Raw genomic sequence first — 25,056 nt, 5'->3', positions numbered from 1 at the left:
TGATCACTGGTATCTGTCACACTGATTGCTTTTCAGCCCTTTATTTTGATTTGGACCTCTTCTTTCTCCAGGTACAATGCATTCTGATATCCTTGTAGATCTGAATGGCAATTAAATCAACTTTTATCTGAATTTATTTTACCTACTGTTACAAGTGACACCTACCTGTTGAAAGACTGGAGGGAATAAAGTCATTATCGGCATTCTTAACTTGTCCATTTGAAAACACTTTTTGTATACAGTCAGTGATTTTTTTTTTCTCCCCGCTTGTCTTTTGCACAGCAACAAGATATATAAAAATGCGCTTTAAAATAGGTAAATGTGATCATAAAAGGTGACAGGGAACTCCTGGGGCAAGTGAATGAAATTGTTTTTCATTTAGCCTCGTGAAATTGACTGGATCAGAGGTTCCAACATTGCAGTTTGTGGGAGCCACTTCTGGCTTGGAGAACCAGGCAGTCACAGGGTGATGGCTCCTCATGATTTCAGTCTGCTAAATTGCATTCAAAGTAGCCAAACATATATTGTCATTTTTCCATGTAAATAGTTGCTGTAGCTGTTGTTAATTTGTGATGATTTAACATATGTTACGGGATTTGGTCTGTGCAGTTCTGTTTGGGAGAGCTGGCCCTTGAGACAACTTCTTCATTAGGATGTGACCTATGCTATACGAAGGTTAGAAACCCTTAGGCAGTTTTTCAGATTTAGTGTCCATTTAACAGACCTGGCGGCTTGTGAATCAACTTCTCTCACTCAGGGTATGTCTTCACTAGCAACGTTCAAGCACTGCCATGGCAGCACTTTAACGTGGCTGCGTAGTCACGGCACCCCCACTACGAGGGGAGTAGCTACCGCGCTGAGAGGACGGCTGGTGCACTGTCTACACTTCCACTTTACAGTGCTGAAACTTGCAGTGCTCAGAGGAATGTTGTTTTTTCACAGCCCGAGTGAGAAAGTTGCAGCACTGTGAAGTGGCAGGGTAGACAAGGCTGTCTTGCAGTTGTTCTGTGACTCATATCTGCCTTTCTTGTGAAGTCCTGGATAGTCACTCTGCCCACAGATGGTCACACCCACCTAATCACCAATGTCTGTTTAAAGGCTATGTGCTATAGCTATAACAATGTATGTGACTTTTTTATAACTGCACGTGTAAGCTCACCCCACCATGGATTCTTTTCAAAACTTACACATATGCAGAAGTAGGACTCAAATTCCTCTCTGGATCTGATCCTCAGTTTACCTTTCTCTTGGTGACTCTTACTTCCGATTAAACAGCTTTCAAATATTTGTGGAACAAATGAGATTTTGTGTGCAGTTGCTCAGCCATTCAGGATTTTGGCTTTATTTAAAATGTTAATTTTCTTTAATCAATGCTGAATGCATCCTTTAAAATTCTGAACCCTGCAGGAAAAGTGGTTGCTGACAATTACCAGACAAGTACCGTACATTGCACTGCACAAAGGGTCTTACTACATCAGGTAGCATGTGAGGTAATCTACAACTTCAGATGATGGAGAGAACCATTTTATACCTTCAGGAACATCATATGGAGGTTTTAACTTTGAAAATCAGATATGGACTTTGAACCATGCACTGCTAAGGACTCGTTGGCTATGGAACATGGGGGGAGGGCATGAATCAGGGTCTTGCAAATCAAGATATTTCAATGGTGCCCCAGTCTTTTTGGGTTAAAGAAGATCCTCATTTATGATGTTTGTGAACAGTGCATCCACGTGTCATCATGCAATGGCATAGCATGGTAGTCACATCTCCCTTGATTCTTGTATTTTTCCCTGTCTTTTTTATATTTTTGCAGGTTTTGCTTACCATTTTTACCCTCCCCCTACTACCCTTGCACCCAGTTCCCTTCCCGTTTTCTGCATCTTCCTTCTCCAGTTTTTGGCCCGTCTCGCTTATCTTCTTCCTCCCCCCAATGTCAGTCCCCCGTCCCCCCCAGCTTCCTTTCTCTTCCTCCATCTCCACTACATATTTAGCACAGTGACCCATTGGTGTGGAGGTGCTGCTGCAGGACTGACCAGAGAACAGGCACAACATGCATAAAGAGAGGCTGGTTGGCTTAAAAGGAACTGCTGTCTCTCTGCTCCATGGAGGAGGGAGGAGCAGGAGTAAGGCTGACATCCCTGAGTGAGGAGGAGGGAAACAAGTGCAGGGAAAGCAGCTGCCTTTGGAGCTCCAAGGCTCCCTTTGCCACTTGGTTCTGCACTTATCACATGAGGCAGGAACGACTGTGCCCCCTACCTCACATATTGGGAACCACCACCCGTAAGCAGGAGGAAACTAGAGCTTAAAATGCTGCTATTCCAAAATCAGATGGGGGTTATTGACAAAGATTTAGAGTCAACCTTATCCAGTTCCTCCTCCGTGCAATCTGTTTTGAACCAATGAAATAAGTCTTTGTAGCCTGGCTGTTGAGGGCATGCTATCATTGTCTTTCAAGCTTACAAAAATTCCTCTAGGAGTTAAGTGCATTGGATACAATGAATAGACTTTGAACAACATCCTTCACCATTTACTACTATTCATGCACTAAAATAGAAATAGCACATCACACTGGAGTTTGATTTGACTCTTGCTGCACTTAATGACAGTAGTATGACCATTGATGCTTCACATCCTAGTAAATGGTCTGCCTGATGCTAGCGGATGAGCATTTAATTCCCTTTATACCAGTGCATCTGTTGCATCATTAAATGTGATGCTATAAGAAATCTTAATTCTGGAAGGGGTATTAAGTGTGTTTCAATGAAACACATTCTCAAAACTTAATGCTTTAACTATATGACTTTTGTTTGGGTATAGATAAAATCAAATCAGCTGTGGAAATATTTAGCAATAAATGCTGGCTACCGTAATAATGTAGGTATTCAAATCTCACGGTATACTATGATATTACTTCAGTTAAACATAGTACATAACTGCTTGGAAGCTAATTTTTCCTTGCAAAGAACATTCCTGAAATTACATGGGCCAAGGCTTCAGCTCATGTAAACTGGCATAGCACCACTGAAGTCAATGAAGCTGTGCCAATTTAAAGTAGTTGAGTCTGGTCCTACGATTGCCACATTAAAGAGCTGACAGAGCAAGTCAAAATAAATCCAAGCAAATCTTTGTTCATTTAACTACTCATCCCCCACCAAAATCAATTTGAGATAATCAGCTTTGTGGTTTGATAGCCAGGAGTCTAAAAATCTTTATAGAAAAAGAATCTTCTCCCCCATCCTACCTCATTATTTTTTTTCTTCTTTTTAAAAAGTCCTGCTTTTACATTCAGCCTTGTGTCCACATGTAGAACAGTGGTGTTGGGTTTTTAATTTTTTGGTCTAGGTTTTCCTCCAAAGGACCTAGGACGGCTGGCAAGGATATGGTGTAGAGTGAGGTGGTGGTTTCTGTCCTTTGCCACTGTTTGCAGATATTTGCACCTCAGCAGCTGGAGCTTTATAGATGGAATCAGGTTCTTGTGGAACTTCTAAACTGAACAAATGCTAAATAAAAACTGTCTGCTTTCCCCATGGTATCTGAGCTGCCCCTTTTGTGCCTGGGTTCTTGTAGGGTCATTTGTTACTATCACTTCTATAGCCAAGTGCCCCCAACAGAAGGGAAACAAATGTGTCTCCTGGCCCAGCAGGTGCACATCTATAGCTTCTCCCAGTAATCAAGGGTTCAGGAAGGGGGAACAGTCTTCCCTTCAGTAACCATACAATATACTCCTCTCAAAGAGGCTCTAGCCAGAAACGGTTAACGGTGCAGAGGCCCGTGTTGCTGAGTCATGCAGAACTCTGGTATTCATTAACCATCTACAAGCAGGAGCAGGGCTGAAGGGGGTGGGCTGGAGAGTGGCTTCTGATTGGTTTGTGGCTGAAGGAGAGGGTGGGCCTGGCAGATCCACATTGTCTAATGCAACATGTGGAGGCTCTCCTGGTGTGGTTGTAGCCGAGCTGAGAGCGTGTTTGCACCATAGCTTGCCCTGAGCTCAAAATGTCCTTCATCCAGATAGAGGAGAACTCAGATTTCCCTCTTCAGAACCTTCCCTATGGGGTTTTCTCTACAGAGGAGAAGGTGAGTTATCTGCTGCTTTGTCTTTGTGCTGCAAAGATTGCTGCTGTTGTGGGTGAATCTTTGCTCTGAAGTTCAGAGGCTATGAATGAGGAGAAAAGTTTTTTCTTTTTCTTTTTTTCAAATGCTGTGTGATGATCCCCAGATACCAGGGACAGGAAAGGCTTTCCTGGCTGGGAATCTTAGGGGTTAGCTGTTTACACTAGGAAGCTTCAACATTTATACTGTCTTTTCTTGATGTGATGACCTGAGGGCTATTTCTTTAAAGAACATTAATATTTTTATAAGTACTTTACTTTAAATCCATATTAAATGCATATAATATATTTTCTGCTTTTGAGTATAAAAGTCTATATTTCCTCATGCCCCTCTGTATGCTATAAAGTTTTCACTTTTCTTTACCAGCACCATTTTCTGTTATCTCCTTTATGGCTGAGTTTAACCTCTCCTTCCTCTTCCCTCTCAAAGCCCCATTTTAACTTTTATCCTATATACTACTAATCTTAGTTGTATTGTGGAATGTACATTGTAAGCAATATGAATTGATGTATCTGAAAGCTAAATTTGATGAAAGAAATAATCTGTGTAAAATATAATTAGGCTGTGACAGTAGCTATTGAGATACAAAGTTAGTTTTATAAGCATTAAAACACAAATTGTCAATATCAGATGTCAATATACACAGTAAATATCCTTAAATCAAATTTTAATAAGCTCTCAAGCAACATTTTTCTTACTTTGCATGTCAGTAAATTTGGACTATTATTGATTAAATATTTTTGTCACTTCCTGTATATACAGTGGAATTGATGTTTACTGATTAAAAATCAAATCCTTCCAAGCTAAATATCTTTTTCAAGTGAAGTTTGTTTTAAACATGATAGTGGTCTACAGGACCACAATTCTAATCCTATAAATTAAGGGCCTACCCTTTTATTTTTCCCCCTAATTTGGATTGAGAGTCAGGAGACTTGGGTTCTGTTCCTAACCCTGCAACTGACTAACCTGAGTGACTTTGGACAAGTCAAGTCTCTTCTGTATCTTCTATATCAGTGGTTTTCAACCTGTGGTCTGTGAACTCCTGCGAGTCCACAGACTGTCTAAGGGGGCCACAGACTGTCTAAGGGAGCCGCAAAAGTTTGTCATTCCCATAGAACAGTGGTTTTAAACCTGTGGTCCATGAACTCCTGGGGGGTTCACAGATTGTTTAAAATTTCCAAAGGGGTCCACACATCCATTTGAAATTTGTAGTGGTCCGCAAATAACTCAAGGTTGAAAACCATTGTTTTATATATTTACTGTTCCGTTCAATTCATATGTGCAAGGACCACACTGTGGGACTTATATTTTCTGAGACACGGTGGGTGAGGGCCTATCTTTTATTGAACCAGCTTCTGTTGGTGGGAGAGAGAAGTTTTCACGCTTACACTGAGCTTTTCTTCAGGTCTGAAGAAGTTGACCTGAAGAAGCTATGACCTCACCCACCTTGTGTCTCTCATATCCTGGGACCAACACAGCTACAGCAACACTTATATTTTCTGGCCATACAAGGAAAACATCACTAGGGTTTTGAAAGAAGCCCAATGGGGTTAGTCACCCAATTGCCATTTCAATGGGAACTGGGTCCCTAACTCTCTTAGACTCCTTTTGAAAATCACACCATGTACCTCCAATTTACTGTACAGCACTGCTGTTTGCAACAGATTACATTCATGTGCACATTTAGCAATGAAGGACAGGAGCCTCTGAAACACCCCACCCCTCCCCTCCCCCCCAACACACATCATAAAAGAGAGAGCTGGCAAGCAGATACCTCTGGAAACAGAAGCTGGAGGATTATCAATGGTTAATGAACATTGCAGAATCATCATAATGGTTCTCAGTTACTCTAGCATTTTTTGCCTCTCAGTTGTAGTTTAAAAATGAATTCCAGCATAGAAGAGCCTTGGCTCTAATTATCTGGTGTTTTCCAAAGATAAAAGCTGGATGATGAAACTAAGGGCATGTCTACATGGCAATAAAACACTTGTAGCTGGCCTTTGTCAGCTGATTTGGGCTCAAGCTGAGTTTGGGTTCTGGACCGGACCCCATGAGTGGGAAAGGTCCCAGAGCCCAGGCTCCAGCCCGACCCAGCTAACGTGAGCCAGCTAACCCTACATTGCAAATTTATAGTCCCACAGCCCGAGCCAGCTAACATGGGCGAGCCGTGGGTGTTTTATTGCAGTGCTGACGTGCCCTTAATCTGTTCCCGGATGCGTGTTTGTGTGTTACTACATAGTGCATTTTTTCCTTCCCTAGTAACTATTCTTGCGCAAATGTCTCAATTTTTTTTAAAGTTGATTCAAATAATTTTATACCTTTTGGAAATTAATGTCCTATCACAATATTATAATAATCGCTCTGTTAAAATAACAGATTTTATTTAGGGCTACAGGTTACATATTAACTTGTCCGGCCCTGAGATTTTTCTGGCAGGAATGCCTGCTGAATAAACATCTAGGATTATATTTGTGCAAATCAGATTTGGGGTCTTGCTCAAAGAAGAGAGGCTGAAAGCAGTTGTTTTTTAATCTGTACTGGTTTTATTCTATTTTCATTGAGACAAAATTGAATATCTGTACTTTTCTTTGGAATGAAACTGATTACTATGGCTATATTTCATTTAAATTCACTACCAGTTGGAACTTCTGTTTGTAATGCCAAAGCATCTTTCTGATTTCAGCACAGCTGTGGTAGGGGGGATGTAGTCTGTGCCACTGCAAAGACAGCAGTGCAAGTTCTGAACAGAGTTTTTGTGTAGATCCTATTAAAAACTGTCACAAATGAGCAGTGTTTTTGCTTTGTTTGTTTTTATTTTCATTTTTTAGTGATAGGTAAATATACACATGGAGGGAACCTTCCACACCAGCCTTTCCACCTCCTCATGTGGAAGGATGGATCAGTGATAAGAGCACTAGCTTGGGACTTGGGTAACTCAGATTCAGTCCCCTGCTCTGCCACAAGCTTCCTGTGTGACCTTGGGCAATCACTTAACTTCTCTCTGCCTCATCTATAAAATGGGGATAATAGCACTTCCCTACCTCATGGGGACTTGGGGATGAGCCCACAAAGGTTGTGTGGCCCTCTGATACTATGGTGATGGGATGGGGAGTGTATATGGGTACCATGGATGGATAGGCAGGAAGGAAGGACAATATCCTCCCCTTACCCCACCCCTGGAAGGTTGTGGTGGAAGGGTGTCCTTCCACCCTCAAAATCTGTGAGGAATTTGCCAAAAAAAATAATGCAGCTTCCCCTGCCTTCCTCTTAAATTTTAAAATCAGCAGCCTTTGTCCATCAATTATAACTATGGTAAGGTAGGCACCAAGGTAGCGCCTCAACTCCTGCCCCACTTAAACTCCTTGTACTCCCTTGTTTTTCCCCAGAACCCTCATAAGAGCATTATTGGTCACAGGTATAAACACGTTTTTTTCCAATTGTAGCCTAGGCACAGGATTGGGGTGGCAATTGGAGACCAGGTATTGGAACTGAGTGCTATTAAACATCTTTTTAGTGGACCAGCCCTCTCCAAGCACCAGGATGTCTTTGACCAGGTATTTATCATACAATTTGACAATGTCCATCTCCACCATGTTTTAAATGAATTGTCATGTGAAATTTTAGTGACCCAGACTCTGATCGAGAGCATTGTGGTAGTTTACATGTGCATGCTTGAGTTGCTGGTTTGTCCTTTTTTTTTTTTTTTAAAGGGGTGGGGGGCATGGGGAATTGGGACTGATTCACCATTGTGGTGATCTTGTTTCATGTCAGTGTAACTCTGCTGAATGGAATTACTGGCTTAAAACTGGAGTGTAACAGTGCTGGGTTGGCACTGAGTGCACATGGCTACTCAGATGATTCTGCAGCAATCCACAGAAGCAGAGAGTTAGATGGTCTGACTATGGCCCCAATTCAGCAAAGCACAGGCAGGCCTCTCCTTCCTGTGCAGAAGTGGCAGGTGTAGGGGGAGCGCACACTTTGCTGAATTGGAACCTACATCGCTTAGGAATGGAGCCACTAACAAAGAGCACCTGCAATTTAAAATTTAGACAGAAGTAAAATAAATGAGCTCTCCTAAAAGTTTCTTTCTGTTGATTAAGAAGTGCACTACGGAGTGAAATCTACCGAGTTCAGAGGGCCAGTACCAAGATTTATACACCACTCCAGTCCCACTTAAACCCCTACATTTCTGGCATCTTCATAAGGAAGAATCTCCAAGAGGAAACAACTTGGATTAAGTGGGATTTAAGTGGTACATAGCCCTTGCTGGCTCTCTGCATGGGAGGTGAATATAATTTATATCTCAGATCACAACTAGTCTTGTCATTGCAAGCTTCCATGGTATTTGAAGATGTAGGTGGATGATTATTTTAATTATTATTTGATTTATTTATTTATTTGGTTTGCAAGAGCACCTATCGCACAGATCAGGACCCTATAGTGATAAATGCTGTACAAAAACATTCTCTTTGGGGAAGGGACATTGCAATCTAAGTATGAGTCAGATACAACAGATGTATACTGGTTGACAAGTGGGGGAGCACAAAGAAACAATAAGACCATATTAATGATCATGATAGGCAGGGTCTCTGTGCATGGAGCTGCCTGTTACTTCAGGATTAGTAATGTAATCTCAGTACTGGTAACACAGGAGATACCCCACATGTACAGCAAAGGGAGTTGAGAAAACAAATGTTCTCTCACACATCTCTACCTTCATACTGTGTTTTAGCCAACCCTTAATGACTTCATGGGGTTGGGCCACGAAGCTTGGAAGGAAGCTAGAACGTTTCTCCAAAAGCTACTGTCGGCCAGTGAGCCAACACTGAGAGACAACTCTGAGCTACGGAAAAGGTGAGGCATTTGGGATCTGGAAGTGACTCAAGATTAACACTCGTGGTTCCTCATCACATGTACAAAGCACTTTTATTTGGTACTTCAGCCTTCTCAGGGTCTGTCTGTATTTTGAGCTGGGGTGTCATTCCCAGCTGGAGGAGATATTCGTGGAGAGTCGGAGGAGAGGAGCAGTTTGGTTGCTATTATTATTGAGGCTTGGAAGCTAGTTGCACACTACTGTTAGAAGTTGCTGGTGTGTAAACAGAAGCAATCAGTCCATCACCTAAAGAGGTGTTATAAAGAGGTGTTCTCGCTGGCAGAGAATCCAGTTCCCTGGAGAAGGGTAGTTGAATGTCACTGCGGTTCCAGTCGTCTCTCCCTCCCTCAATACTTCATTTAACAGTGGCGTTGTGTAAATATTTAACATAGCTCTGGAGAGATGGATCTGTTGTGTAGCTCTCAAGGCCTTTTGTAAACTTAGAAGGCACAATACAGTATCAACCTGAGGTAAACTTTCAGGCGGGTTCCTTGCTGTAATGAAATCGGAGCTGGCTGCATGTATAGATATCTGTATAGTCCCATGCAGGACTGGTGTTAAGGAAAATGGTGCCCTGGGCAAATGCAGGGGCAGCTCCCCCCGTAGCTAGGGAGTGATGGGCGCAAGAAGCAGGGGGAGGAGGGCATGCAGTGCTTCATGCAGCTGGGGGAGGTTCCCAGAGGTGAGTCTGACTCAGCCCTGGGAATGGTCAGTGCAGAGGAGGAGGAAGTACTGTCCCTCCCCTTCCTGCCAGGACTAGCAAGTGGAGCCTGGTGCACCACAGGAGCCCCCGGCCAGGGTGCCTCCAACCCTTACCCTCCCCCTGGGCCTAGCGCTTGGGGGTTTAAGGGGCCTTGGGCTGGCTGTGAGGGGTAGAGGTGGAGGGCGGTCGCCCATACATGAGGCCAGCAGCCTTGGTCCCATAAATTCCATGCATGCAGCATGAAAGTCTGGGTATGTCTACACACTGCAATAAAACACCTGTGACTGGCCCATGTCAGTTGACTCGGGATGGGGGGGCTATAAAATTGCAGAGTTAATCCTCAGGTTCCCAGAGCCTGGGCACCAGCCCAAGCCCAAACATCTACACTGTAATTTTATACCCAATCACAGCCTGAGCCCCGCGAGCCTGAGTCAGCTGCGGGTGTTTTATTGCAGTGTAGACGTATCCCAAGAGGCCTGAAGGGTTTAGCACTTGTGAGGTCAGAAAACAAGGGTGTCTTAACACCTGTGCTAAGGGGAGACCTTTTGAGCTTTACTGCTGTCAGTAGTATACAGGCTGTTAGTGTCTTTGTAGGCCTCCTGCAGGAGGGCAACTGAAACTAAAACACTTGAGATCACACCTTCCATCCAGTAGAGTGCAGTGAGGACACATCTATACTCACCTTCCAGTGCATCTCAGTGGATGCATTTCCTCCCATGTGCTGCTGTAGGAAAAGAGTGAGGTCTTCCAAGCATGCAACCCTTCCTGTGCACTATTGTACATTTCCTCACAGGAGCTTGTAGAATCAGTTAACCACTTCAGTGCAATAGCAGCCTGTACCCTCTGTGCGCTTACTTTATACACCATGAGCTAGCACAGAATTGCGGCAAGGCAAGATTTTTCAAAGCAGATGCCAGAACGAAGTTAGTGCAAAAAGAGACTGAACTTCCTCTAAGCCAGCCCAGGGTGACACCGGCTTTTTTGAGAGTTGTAATCTTTGTTTTGTATTTTTAGAGCATTTGTACCTCAGGCCTCTACTATAATGCACCTTCCAGCTAAAATCGGTAAGTCTCGTGAATTGAAACCTACACGATTTGCTTGTAGCCACTGAGACTCCCACATGCCCCAAATTTACAGGATGGTCAGACTGTGGCTGTGACAAGGAATGGGTGTAAAGTAGATATTACGGATTAATTGCAGATATTACTGATGTCACAAATAAAACGTGTGTGCTGTATTTTAACACCGATGTAAGCAACTTTTACTAACTTAATCAAATCAAGGTTCCTTGGTCCCCCTAATCCCTGAAGTCAGAACTATGTCTCCAAAGGCCCGTATGACCCCACTGGCTCAAAGCCCTTTTCTTTAGGCAGATGATTATCTTGATTTCAGAACACTGTGTCATGTAACTACAAATAACTTCAGGCTCAGTTGTGCCATTTAGATCCTCCCTAGCAGAGCAGTGTCGTGCTTGCCCCAAGGGTGAGCACTGGGCTGAATTTTGCATTGATGTTGCAAGATGACTCCTGCAGGTCCTGGGTTTATGGAGGCTGGGTGCCTGGGGGACTTGTAACTCTCGTTAGGTTAAATTATTACGTCTGACAATTCTGGAAAGCACCAGAGCAACCATTTCCACGTATTTCTATAGGGTTGTCGGTCACTATGGTATCTGAGCACATATATTATGACCTTCAGGTGAAGGAAAAGTCAAGACCTGTATGAGTGTGTGTGTTTTTATGGGGGATCGAGGCTGATTTTAACAGAGCTGATAAATACAAACCAAGGAAGGGAGACTGGGTGAAATCAGCCTTATTTCTAACCTGTGACCAGTTGAATTTCAAAAATTATCTCTGCCACTGTGGCCTGCAAGTTCTTCTGCAGTACTACCAAACCCAAATGTTCAAACAGGTCAGGCACCAGCAATCGTGAGAGTTAAAAATAAATAAAATATTATTCGCCTTCTGGGTTTTGAGCCTTTATGGTACATGTGGGTCAAATTTTAAGCTTTTCTCTGCAACTATAAGGGCAGCCTTTTTTTTTCTTTAAATGAAAGCTGTGATTCTCACATAATCACCTGACTGCTGGAGCTGTAACAAAATAGCACGAGACGTGTGATTAAAATCACAAGAATTGGCAACACTGTTTCTGTCAATAACTTTGGAACTGGTGCTAGACTGGGAACCTGAAACCATGTGTGGGCTCAGCAAGTTAAGGGTGGAGCTAGGAAGGGGAAAAAAGTCTCTTATAATCTTTGATATTTTTCATTCCCACTGCATACATTTTGAGTTCCATTAGGGCTACCAAGGTAATTGAAATGTGAGTCAAACCATTTCCCAAAAAGGGCACTAGGGGGCAGTAAATGCACTGTTTACAAAATCCTTTCCTCTGTTAGCAGTATTGCATTCTCAATGGCATCAGCAAAATGAAAATGACAATAGAAAATGGTTAAACTGTACAAAGCACATGGCTTGTTCATATATTTGTAGCTAATGGTTTGAAATGGTGTTTTTTCTTGCCACTCTTCACTGCAAGTTTTAAAAAAAGTAAACAGTTTTGCAGTGTGTAACCAGTTTTGCGCTGCGTTATCCTCCATGTGCAGCTGGCAACCATCCCCTCTTATAGATCATCTGTATGATTACTACAGTCTTGTGACTACATGTTTCCAAACTCCTCTACTTCTCTCTCCCCTTCCCCATCCTTTTCAGGGTAACAGAATGTGGAACGTTTATGCCCCTTCACCCTACCAGATAAGGGTTTTCATACAGTTGATCTATATTTTGTGCTTTTCTTTTTCCCAGGAGACTACACTGACTTCTATTCTTCAAGGCAACATGCTACAAATGTTGGGATCATGTTCAGAGGGAAGGAGAATGCTTTGATGCCTAACTGGTTCGTAGTTCAGTTATTTTTTTTCTCACATGTCATGTTTTACATGTTTTGCAAAGGTCTCTGTAACCTTCCAGGAAAATAATCCCCCAAGGACAGATTTCTAGCTAGTGTACATATAACTCTGCTATGGCTACAACGATGTATACCAGCTGAGGATCTGTCCCACAGTGTCTGAAACTTCACGTCTCCATTCTCCGCTATGTCTGAGCTGTGCTTAGTTGTAGCAGAAAGGAGTGACTGCAAGGAGTCAGTTGCAGCTCCTTGATTCAGAGACAGTTTAATCTGAAAGCTGGTTCTTCTCATATAGCAAGAAACCAATGACTGAGTGTCAGTAAATAAATATGGATGCCTAAAAAGGTGGCACCATTCAGAGGACAAACGTATTCTAAAGTGGTTAGACAGTGAAACTTAGTAACTTACTGTAGAGTGCTTTGAGCTTCCACAGTGTATGGTTCTAGTGATTGTAATACAGCATTTAACACACAATCAATGCTTTGCTTTAACAAGGTTGCACTTACCCGTTGGTTACCATGGCCGTGCATCTTCAGTTGTGGTGTCTGGAACACCAATTCAAAGACCAGTAGGGCAGATGCAACCTGACGATGGTGAGTTCGTGGTCATGCCATGGAAATGCACTGTTCTCCTTAGCGAGCAGCATGGCATTGGAATATGTTTGGCTGCATCTTGTCTTTTCTAGCTTCTTTGCTTGTTTGTTTTGAGCTTCATAATGCACCTTTCTGTCTGTTTAATTCACAGCTAAACCTCCAGTGTTCGGTGCTTGCAAACTTTTGGACATTGAGTTAGAAATGGTAGGATGTATTTATTATATTACATCTCTTTCCCTTTAATAAAAGAGTAAAAAGCTGAGCCTGTTATGAAAACGTAACATGACATAGGTTATATACAGGTACCATTCTTATAGCACCTCCATCTGGGTGGTATATTGCCTGCTGTAGAACTTGCTTCAAAGGGGAGAATTCCATGCCTAAGAGTTGCATGGGAAAGAAAGCAATTCTAGGTTAACTTCTCTTCAGTATCATTCCAGTGCAAGGGGTGTGAAAGGCAGTGGCTGCATATTGGGGACTGGTAGGGACGGTGTATTTTAGTGAGACTCTTGTAAGAAATACCCAGTATATTCATTTTCTGTTAGCCCATGGCATGCCCCTTAGCCAGTCTCTAAGTTGATCGCTGTAGCTGCAAAGGTCTAAGCAGAGTGGGATGGAGAGAAGAAGGGAAGATTCCCTTGGTTGGGCAAACGGGAAGCATAGAGTTCGCTGCGTAAGGTTCTGTTACAGGAAATTAGAACCTCTGCATAGGGAGACTAGATCATATTTCTTAGTGCACTAGCTATAGCTCTGTGCATGTGGGAGCTGCAGTTTAGATGAGAGTGCCTTTTGGCAAATTCAGGCCCTGAGTTTAATCATGGAATACCAGGGTTGGAAGGGACCTCAGGAGGTCATCTAGTCCAACCCCCCTGCTCAGAGCAGGACCAATCCCCAATTTTTGCCCCGATCGCAAATGGCCCCCTCAAGGATTGAACTCACAACCCTGGGTTTAGCAGGCCAATGCTCAAACCACTGAGCAATCCCTCCTCCCCAGAAAACTGAGTCTTATCAGCTCACTACTATTCAGGTGATTCAACCCTGCTCTCTCACATGGGGAAAGGAAAAAACTGTAACTTGTTTCATCTGCACAAGGAGATTCCAATTAAAGTTAATGCGGAAAGCAAGTAAAATCACATTCTACCCTATCTGTCTTGTCTGCCCTCCTCTTTAGTAGCACTACCTGCAGGGGATTTGTCTTGGTGTAAACAAAGTTCTTATTTTCAAAACTTTGACTTGGTTAAAGCATTTTCTTTTCCATTTTAGGCGTTCTTTGTAGGCCCCGGAAACGAGTTTGGGAAGCCTATCCCAGTCGACACAGCTCATGAGCACATTTTTGGAATGGTCCTTATGAATGACTGGAGTGGTAATAAGCGTTACTCTGATTCCCTGGGGGAATGCTTTTTGCTGTTGCAAGATATTTAAAATATTGACAGATATTGTATTTGTTTTAAATGATGGAAATGTAAACTACTCACGACACTGATGGGCTGAGGGCTGTGGGAGTAGAATAGAGTCTACAACTCTCAGGCATTGGTTCAAATCCAGCTCAGGTCACTAATGACTAAGAGCTACTCCTAATGGAAGTCATCTAGCTGTCTACGTGAAATGAGCTGATTTTAGGTCTAATTCCTGATTGACAGGGATGTGACATAAATCATTGCCATAGCTGGTGCACTCAGCAGAGGGTAGCTGTAGATTAGAGGGAAAAGAGTTAACAATTACAACATATTCCCTAGTGTAGACACGGGTGAACACTTTGTAGCTCAATGTAGCTAATCAAGATGGACCCTAAGATTGATTTTAACTAGTTAAATGGAAGTAAAAGATGTTAACCAGTGTCTAGGCTAGGGTAAAAATATTGGATGGGTTGGAGTTAATGAACCCTGATCTAACTTTGGCGGCTCTTCCTAAGCGAGACCTACCCAGAGGACTTCGAACTGTGCTTTTGAGCCCTTCAGATGACTGCTTTAGGTCATGGTTGAACTACCCTGGGCAAGTGGGTAGCATTTCATTGCTTGTTCTGTGGATGGTGCTGGCTGTTGGTGTGCAGAGCTCTCATCTGGCACTCCATCACTAGCCTGAAGTCTGTGTAACTCTCTGAAAATTTCATTATGTTTCTTTGATTTTTCCTTTTTTCCTAGCTCGTGACATTCAGAAGTGGGAATATGTTCCACTGGGTCCATTTCTGGGCAAGAGCTTTGGCACAACCATCTCTCCATGGGTTGTTACTATGGAAGCTCTCATGCCATTTGTGTTGCCAAACCCGGTCCAGGTTAGCAAGAGAACAGCTGGGTCGCTAGAAATGATTTGAGTGAAAATAGAACGAAGGTCTCTAGGGTCTGAGAACAGAAACTCTTGGTTGTACCAGCACCTTTCTACTGACTTCAAGGCTTGATCCTGCCTCCAAGATATGGAATGACATCCTGGCCCCACTGAAACCAGTGGGGAAAATGCACATTGACTTCAGTGGGGCCAGGTTTTCAGTCATGGTGAGTATGGCTGCATAGCTTAGAAAACCATCTGTAGATGTGAGCAGCACAAGAAGAATATCTCTCTCAAACATATGTGCTTAGAAACGGTGCTAATCGGCAGGCTTCTCTCTAGAATTTGGTAACACTTCAAGTGCTTACAGTAAGTGATAGGGATGATGGGCTCTAGCTAAAATGTTCTGATCAAGAATCAAGCCTACCCATAGTTTGAGGGTATTTGATTCTATGGCATGTAGCCATTTAATTAGACTTAATACAGTGAAGAGAGTTTACAAATCGCTCTTCTCAGGTCTGAAACTGCAAGCCTTCTGCCAACTTTGAGTACACACACTGTGCCAAATCAGGACAAAGGTGCACTAAAATTTTATTTGTTTGGGTTTAACAACCATGTGAAAAATCAAGAGCGCTTTTGGAGGCCAGGAGAAAAAGTGCATTTGCTTAAATGAATACCTCGGTGGTGGTGTAAACATTTGTGACATAATTGTGTATGTGAAGCAGTAGGGTAGGCAATTATTCATGAAGGCAAAGGGAATGGGAAGAGAGCTCTTACTAAATGTCCCCAGGTATGTGCTAGACTTTTCTCTTTCCCTTTGGCCTTCAGGCTGTAATGCTTGTTATGTGCTTTAGGTTCCCAAGCCACTGCCATACCTCTGCGATGAAGAACCCTATGCTTTTGACATAAATCTCTTTGTCGCTATCAAAGGTACAGTAACGCTTCATGATTTGTGGAGTTAAAGTGATGTAGAATTCGCCATGTTTCAGACATATTGGTCCATCCATTCTGGGATCCTGATTTCCGCATAGGGCAATACTTGCTGAGTCAGAGAAAGGTCAAAAAGCTCATAATGTGCCCACTCGTTAGTTCAGTGCAGTGCCGTACTGTGGGAAACAGTCCCCTTGCGGTGGCTGCATATGACCATTTTACAACCTGAAGATTTATTTATTTATTTATTTATTTATTCTGATGGCACTTAGACACCCAAGCGGGCTCAGAGCTCCACGGTACTCCAATGGCTTTGCAGTCTAATTAAAACAAGATGTGACAAGTGGTAACTAATAATCAGAAGGAATGGAGAGAGGGAAGACCAGGGAAAGAGTACTAAGAATGTGTGTTTTACTAGAGGTGAAAGATGACTGACTTCATTGGGACGTGTAGAGTAAGGTATGTCCCGAAATGAGTATAGGGATCAGAACATGACCCTCTGATGCTATGCTTAATGTGCAGGATTGTCATGGTCCTGCTACTGCATGTGTATCAGTAGAAGAGGAGCTCAGCACCCTAACGCCCAATAGAACAGGCCAGCAAGGGGGTGCAGGAAATTGTGTATCTGCCATCTCTTGCCTTTCAATCCCCAACACATCCCCTTCACAGGTGCAGTTCGTGGGCTCTTGGGATGATGCAGCAAAAGTTTGATACAGAGAATCAAAGAGAGAACCAGAGGAAGGTTTGGCCAGTGGTTAAGACAGTACCCTGTACTATGGAGTCACAGACTCAGTTCCTTGCTCTGCCACAGTTTTCCTGTGTGACCTTGGGCATGTCACTTAGTCTCTCTGTGTCATCATAAAATCGGAATGCTATTCTACTGATGAGGGCCACATAAGGACTTAAGCTAGAATCATGTTGAAGGTAAGGTGGTATGAAAATGAAAATAGCAAAGGAGATTTTTCCTTTTAATAATACTATGTATTTCTGTAGATCCTGCCATTTGTCCGAAATAAGCCTCACAATTCCCCTAGAAGACAGGGAAATAATATCTCCATTTTATGGTGAGGGAAGCAGAGGTACAAGAGATTAAGTGACTTAGTCATAGGGGAAGTCTGTGGCAGAGCAGGGGATAGAAATCAGATTGTTTGGCATACTTCCTCCTCTTGCAGCCCTTCCTACCAAGACACAGTATGTCATTGCTTATTTTCTGCTGAGCCTGACAATGGCAATGGAAGCCTCTGTCCAGCCATAAAATGAAAATGCCATAGACGTCTTCACCTAGTGCAATTTTCCCATTGATTGCTTTTCCCCCCCGTCCCTTTAGGAGAAGGAATGAGCAACCCAGCCACAATATGCAAATCAAACTTTAAGGTAAGAGTATGGTTTAATTTCATTCATTTCAAATGATGCTGGCACATTGTGTCCCATACTCAGTTTGTATAAATCAGCATACACTGATTTACACTAGCTGAGAATCAGGCCTGTTACAAGAGGAAAGTTGGTGATGCCTGTTGTCCCAGCTGATTTACAAACACTTGGGAGCTTCAGCTCTGAACAGAGACTGTCTTTTCCTGCAACTAGGGCTTAGCACCAAAAAAGTTCTACGTGTGCTATAATAGTTTTGCTGGCGATGGTGCAAGGGCAGAGTGGGGGAAGGGCGCACACTATACAAAGATGGATGAAAACATCCTAATTCCACCCAGCGTGTGTTTGCCTCCAGCATCACTGCTGTTACACAGAGGTGAACACAGCATTTGCCCCAGTCCAAGTGCGATGGAGGACACCAGTCAAATAAATGTGGACATGCCAGCTGCAGGATTGCATAGTGTGTTTTGTGTCCACACTGGATTTTAGTTCCTGGTTTCTAACCCAAAGAGTTTAAACAATTGCGAGACAAATTCTAGGCAGCTATTTTTATAGCCAGTGTTTAACATTGGGCCTAAGCCTTGAGTTTTACTCAACTCCACTGGCTACCGAACCCAGAAGGGTGAGGGAAAAGTGGGCTCAATATAAATTAGGGCAGCCTAGTTCCTGAAGTATCCTAGGATGAATTATCTCAAGCCCTGCCGACATGAATACATCTAATGTATCTAAATATTTTTAACCTGTTCTCTCTCTCTCTGGCTCGCTCGGCTTGTGCTCCTTCCCCCTTGTTAATATTAATAGTGTTCAGCATCTGGTCACCATGTTTTTAGTGAAGCCTGAAGTAAACTAGACATTAAATGCTTTGATGTCCTCTATTATTAGCTCTTCTTTCCCGCTAAGTAGTGGATTTACAATTTCCTTCATCTTTTTCTTGCTCCTAATGTATTTATAGAACCTGTTTTAATTGCCTTTTATGTCCCTCACTAACTGTAACTCATTTTGTGCCTCAGCCTTTCTGATTTTTGTCCTTCTATACTTGTGGTACCCTTCTGGACTCAATCTTAGCAATTTTTCCATCTTTCCTGTAGGATTCTTTTTTGATTTTAGGTCATTAAAAGCTCCTCATATGGCCATATTGGCTTCTTGCTATTCTTCCTATATTTCTTTTGCATAGTTTGCTGTTGTGCCTTTAATATTGTCTCTCTGAGAAACTGCCACATCTCCTGAACTCCTTTTTACCCTTAGGTTTTCTTCCCATCAGCTCTTGCCTACCAGTTATCTGAGTCTGCTAAAGTCTGCTTTTTTTTTTTAAAGCCCATTGTCCTTATTCTGCTATTCTCACTCTTTCTTTCCTTAGAATCATTAAATCTATCATTTCATGGTCACTTTCACCCAAATTGCCTCCCACCTTCAGATTCACAACCAATTTCTCCCTGTCAGAATTAAGTCTAAAATAGCTGCCTCCATGGTTACTTCCTCCAACTTCTGAAACAAGAAGCTGTCCTCAGTACATCCCAAGAATTTGAGATTTTTATATTTTGCCATATTACTTTTCCAACAGATGTCTGGATAGTCAGTCTCCCATTGCTATCAGGGCTTGTGTTTTGGATATTTCTGTTTGTTCCAGAAATGCCTCATCCACCCCCTCCTGATTTGGTGGTCTATAGTAAACCCCTAACATGACATTACCCTGAATTTTCCCCTCTCGTCTTCACCCGGAATGTTTGATCTGCCTCTGTAGCTCACGAAAGCTTATGCTCAAATAAATTTGTTAGTCTCTAAGGTGCCACAAGTACTCCCTTTCTTTTTGTGGATACAGACTAACACGGCTGCTACTCTGAAACCTGTCATCTCTTTCTGGACCTCATTACAAGTGTGTATATTCTTGGTGTATTAAGCAACCCCTCCTTCTGTTTTTTCCCTCCCTGTCCTTCCTGAACAAACTGTTACCCCTCTATACCAAAATTCCAGTCACAAGATTTATCCCACCAAGTCTGTTATGCTAATTAATTAATGTAGCTTGGGTACTAAGCCTTCCAGTTCTTCCTGTGTGTTCCCCATACTCCTTGCATTTGTTAATAAACACCTAAGATGTTGAGCAGATTTCCCCATTGTTTTCCCCCTTATTGCTCTTATGTCCCTATTGAACTTTTTCCTGCCCCCAACATCTAGCCTTCTTAAGGTATGTCTGCACTACAGTAAAAGACCTGCAGGCTGGCCCGGGTCAGCTGACTTGGACTGTGGGGGTATAAAATTGCAATGTAGACATTTGGGCTCAGGCTGGAGCCTAGGCTCAGAGACCCAGTGCGGGGGCGTGGTCACAGAGCCTGGGCTCCAGCCCAACTCTGAATATCTACATATAATTGTATAGCCCAAAGTCAGCTGACCGGACCAACCGCAGGTCTTTTATTGCACATAGACATACTCTTAAGGTCAACACCTGGCCTTCTGTTAAGGTCACTTTTTTTTTAAACCTACCTGTGGGCTTTTCTCAGCGGTCTCCTTTGAACCTCATTTAAAAAACCCCTCACTAGGTTAGTGAGTCAGTGGCCAAAGAGGCTCTTCCCCTTGAAAGTCATATTAGTAACATGACTGATGTTGTCTGTGCTGTACTGCCAGGTACCTGCACTTCTTCTGTCTAGTTACCCATTTAACAATAATTAGGACTGGTTACATTGCGCAGAAACAGCTGACTCTGGTAGCCACAAATTGCCAATAACCCCAACTTTAATGCCACGCCTTCAGGTGCTAAAATCCTTCTACATAGGATTCCATTGACATCTACTTATTCCTGCTGAGGGGCCAAATGCTCATATAGAGTGGGACTGATTGAAAGTCCATTATGTCATTGGAAAGGTTCCCATTGATTCCACTGAGCTTTGGACCAGGCCAGTTGCCTACGGAGCTGTGGTATTAATATGCTGTATGTTGTGAAAGTAGGGTTACAATAGTTGCTTCTCACCTCTTCAAACTATTTATATTCAGCAGGCCATACATCTGGAGACTAATCAGTGAGCCAGAGGATCAATTTAAAGTAATTACAAATGTTCCATTTAGGCTGCTGAAGGCTCCTGATTAGATAAGGATGTTGTTCTTGAGGGCTAATGTTTAACAGTATGATCCAGAAAGAATGAAATGCATTTTGTACAGACTAGTGATATCTGAGAGTCATGTTTGTCATTCACTTCCCCCTTTTTCCAGTACATGTACTGGACCATGAAACAGCAGCTGGCTCATCACTCCATCAATGGATGCAACCTCAGACCTGGAGATCTCCTGGCATCTGGAACAATCAGTGGACCCGTAAGCATTTCACGAACAGCTGTCACTAATAACTAAGTACTCAGCAACTAGAAACTGGCCTTCAACCCACTTTGTTTTATTATGGACATCTTTGTAGTTCTTCCTTAGTCTTTTTGGAGTACATATTTTTTAAGCCTTCCTACTGTCAGTATCCATAAAAGCCAGTTGTGGTATTTTAGAGGCAACAATATTCCTGCACAAAAGTAGCCCAATCCTGCAGTGTGAGTTACAGCTACTATCTCATTGTTAAAAACAAACCCCACAGCAACGGTATGTTGAGATCTATGGAGGGAAAACCTCTAGATAATATAAGTGTTACTGTTACTGTTTTTTCAAAGTGTTAACACTTCCAAGTCTCTCAATTCTGTATGAACCTAGTTTCATAGTCCATTATTTTCATTTATACTGCACTGGTGTTGCACTCTACTTAGAAAATGCAAAACCCACTTTCTCCAATGTATTTTTTGGGATTCATGGAGCTCTGTCTCCTGACCAGCACATTGCTGGACATTGTTCAGTGGTGGTCGGAGGTGTGATGTGTTGTTTTCCTTCCTCTTGCTGAAATAGAAAATAAGGACAGGTTAATATTTTATACCCTGATGTCCAATAGCCTATAAAGTCATCGGGAGACTTTCCACTGGGAAACATGAGTGGGGGTTGGATCTTGCTCCTAGTGCATTGCCATCTGTCCTTCTATAAGGCTCCAGCAGTGTGCCAGCGTAATAAAGCACTTACACCATCCTGCTGGGGTACACGTGTATAAATGAAGTGCTGTTTCTTTTCTCTAATACACCATGCTGCAGATTTACATTAAAATCTTTTTAACATTTACCAACATTTAGCATTCCTCTGTACAATGAAATGTGAATAGGACTCTGAAATGTAGCAATAGACAGATACTTGAGAGGCAGAAATAGTGCCCTAGATTTAGCTCCATTCTTCCTCGAACAGGATCCAATTTTTCTTTATCGTGCCCACTACAAAAGCTAATGATGCCAAAGAGAAGACTGCTTTAGGCAGTTGTGGCCTCCAGCAAGTAAGGAGTTAAATACACAAGACGGGTGAGTAAGCTAGCACATCAATGAACTGGATCAATGGCTGTTACTGGCAAGGTTCCATTGCACAGAATCCAACAATATACTGTATTTGTTTTCTCACTCCCAGCAGCAGGGGCTTGGTGGTTAATGGTAGTACAGACATGTGGAATGGTTTTACAATTCTGTTACTAAAAGGAAAAGGAGTACTTGTGGCACCTTAGAGACTAACCAATTTATTTGAGCATGAGCTTTCGTGAGCTACAGCTCACTTCATCGGATGCATACCGTGGATACTGCAGCAGACTTTATATACACACAGAGATCATGAAACAATACCTCCTCCCACCCCACTGTCCTGCTGGTAATAGCTTATCTAAAGTGATCATCAAGTTGGGCCATTTCCAGCACAAATCCAGGTTATTACCAGCAGGACAGTGGGGTGGGAGGAGGTATTGTTTCATGATCTCTGTGTGTATATAAAGTCTGCTGCAGTATCCACGGTATGCATCCGATGAAGTGAGCTGTAGCTCACGAAAGCTCATGCTCAAATAAATTGGTTGGTCTCTAAGGTGCCACAAGTACTCCTTTTCTTTTTGCGAATACAGACTAACACGGCTGTTACTCTGAATTCTGTTACTAACTTATGTTTTGAAGGATCCGGAGAACTTTGGCTCCCTGCTGGAGATGTCATGGAAGGGAACAAAAGTAATTGACCTTGGGAATGGACATTCTCGTAAATTTCTGCAGGATGGGGATGAAGTCATTATAACAGGTAACAACCAAATGATTATGAGTGTGTTCTCTGGCCGAGTACCACGGCGTGTGGCCCCTAGTTGTTTTATGTATAGCATTTCTAGTGGGAGTCAGGCTGCCTGTGAATTCCTAGCTGCACATGACCCCTTCCTGGTTCCTGGGAGGTAAAGGCAGGGGGATAAACTGTCCCCTGCTATATCTGCTGTATGGGTCTGTTTGTAAGTGTCTGTCTATTTTTGGGTATTATACAGTGCCTGTTACCCTAGTATTGAAGCACATGGGCTCCCCATTTCCTAGGTTCAGAGATCCCTTTTGAGCATGATGCCAGGATTTCTGTTCTGCCCCCTCCTTGCCCCCCCCCTACCCCCCAACTTTATCAAATAAAGTTGCCAGATATTTTTGAATGAACTGAAAAGACAGCACCAGAGCAGGAATGGTGATGCTTTTCACTAGCCAGCCTTTCCCTTAAGTAGTTATTGCATGCACACACGCGCGCACACACATAACTGTAGTCATATATAGTGTGCAATGCACAAAAATATGTTAGGGGCTAGTAGTTTTGATTTGGGGTTTTTTGCAAACTAAAAATAACATGTGATACTTTGTTATTCCTCTTTTGACACTTCCCTCTCCATAGAGATGTGTGATAGCGTTGTTCCTTTAGGTAGCATAAAAGCTGCTATGGAAAGCAAAGGAGGTGTTTGTTTTTTTCCATCATGACACTAAGGACTGGGATTTTGAAAGGAGCCTTAAAGAGTTCGGTGTGGTGGTGTAATTTAGATGGAATGTATGGACCCAAAGAGTCAAAGGTGTTAAATGCCCCTGACATGGTCTAACATTAAACAATTTCAAAAAGGGTTGGTATACAGAGAACTCAGCCTGCTTAGTACCATGGCAAACACCATTAAGCCTCTTATTAAAGATACAGAACGAGAAGGGAAAATGGTTCAAGTATTTGGAATGTAAAGTATTAAGCACGGCTTTCATTTTAACAACATCCCTTGTTCCATTTCCCCTTGAGCTATAGAGAGTTTTTAGACAGAAACCCCCACTTGTTTAACAGTCTCTTAGGTGGTACTCACAAAAAGAAAAGGAGTACTTGTGGCACCTTAGAGACTAACCATCAGTAATGACTGTCCTTTTTGGAGAAAAGAAAAAATTAGTTGAAATGAGCTGGTGCTGCTGCTGTTGAAGTCTGGTCCCGTTTCCTAGAAAACAAGACAGACAGACAGAAACCTAAAGATAGAAAGGGCAGCTTCTGTCTCTGGTGTTGATTCTCCCTTGCAACCTTGCTGCTGGAAAACCCAGGCACAGCACACAGTCGTATCAGCCACTCCGAGTCCTGGCAAACTCATACCAGCATCAGGATGTTTTAGGGCATTGCTTTTATCTGCTTCTGTGGTCACAGGCTTACAGAGGTGTTGCAAAATATACAGTCTTGGCTGGCTAAGCCAGACTTTTCATAGACAGAAGGCAAAAGGAGGATAGGAAAGAGAAGAAATAAGGTGGGAAAGGAAAAAGACAGTGTGAATGTGAGAGAGTCTCCACATATCTTGTGGTGTTCGGGATTTAGCCGAAGCCAGTAGAGGTAGAGATGTCATCTCTGACTCCCTCTCTTGGCTTGATCTAGTTGGGACATTTCTTGTGATCAGAACAATGAAGACCCAATGATGCTACAATGGATCCCAGGGTCCCAGGTGACGATGAGGGTGGCAGCCATGATGGTGAAGCTCACTCCTTTCCCTTCTTTGAATCAGCAATTGTTCCATTTCGCTTCCTCTCTACCAGTTTTCCTCAAACACTTTTATTTTAAGGAGCCCTTAGGAGGAGCGATGGGCAGAGTCATTCACTCCTTCGTTATTTTATCAGCCAATGGGCCTAATTTGGACACACCAATTTTGGTTCATTGATTGCCGGTCTCCCACTGTTCTGGTTTACCAGACACTATCTTAATAAAGTCTTTGAATTTTATCAGTAGGCCTTTTTGTTTGGGCTAATTCAGCCTCTTTTTTTTCCCCATCTTTCCCTGTTTTCAACGTTTTGTTATTGTAACATTTTATGAACTTTCACTCACTTTTCACAGTTAAGCTCAGACTTAGGGTAAATTTGTTGGCCCAGTTATCACAACAGGTGCCTACTGAATTTCAATAGGATTTGAGTGCCTGCGTCCCTTAGGCTCCTCTGAAACTCCCAGCCAAAGCCTCCATGCACTTGAGCCAT

General features: G+C 42.8%; 1 protein-coding gene across 10 annotated transcripts in view; it reads left to right on the top strand.

Moving 5' to 3' along the window:
- Positions 1–3,900: 3,900 nt before the first annotated feature.
- The window catches only part of FAH (fumarylacetoacetate hydrolase), a 41,093-nt gene continuing 19,937 nt past the window's right edge, over positions 3,901–25,056 (top strand). For 5 of the 10 annotated variants that reach the window (XR_013636439.1, XR_013636440.1, XR_013636438.1 and 2 more), the window contains exons 1-14: positions 3,904–4,077; positions 7,557–7,667; positions 8,846–8,967; positions 10,704–10,753; positions 12,488–12,578; positions 13,086–13,183; positions 13,335–13,387; positions 14,447–14,546; positions 15,325–15,455; positions 16,300–16,375; positions 17,703–17,749; positions 19,563–19,616; positions 20,945–21,046; positions 22,738–22,855. Coding sequence is in view for 4 of the 10 variants with exons in the window: in XM_073304111.2 (XP_073160212.1) it covers positions 3,997–4,077; positions 7,557–7,667; positions 8,846–8,967; positions 10,704–10,753; positions 12,488–12,578; positions 13,086–13,183; positions 13,335–13,387; positions 14,447–14,546; positions 15,325–15,455; positions 16,300–16,375; positions 17,703–17,749; positions 19,563–19,616; positions 20,945–21,046; positions 22,738–22,855 (1,234 nt within the window). In the remaining 6 variants the exon portion in view is untranslated. Of the gene's footprint in view, positions 4,078–7,556; positions 7,668–8,845; positions 8,968–10,703; positions 10,754–12,487; positions 12,579–13,085; positions 13,184–13,334; positions 13,388–14,446; positions 14,547–15,324; positions 15,456–16,299; positions 16,376–17,702; positions 17,750–19,562; positions 19,617–20,944; positions 21,047–22,737; positions 22,856–24,466; positions 24,876–25,056 lie in introns of those variants that run through there. The other 5 variants (XR_012154038.1, XR_012154037.1, XM_073304113.2 and 2 more) reach the window with 4 other exon arrangements.

Source organism: Lepidochelys kempii, chromosome 10 (genome assembly GCF_965140285.1).
Source record: "Lepidochelys kempii isolate rLepKem1 chromosome 10, rLepKem1.hap1, whole genome shotgun sequence".
In the NCBI taxonomy this organism is placed as follows: domain Eukaryota; kingdom Metazoa; phylum Chordata; order Testudines; family Cheloniidae; genus Lepidochelys; species Lepidochelys kempii.
This window is presented reverse-complemented; position numbering and strand designations above follow the sequence as displayed.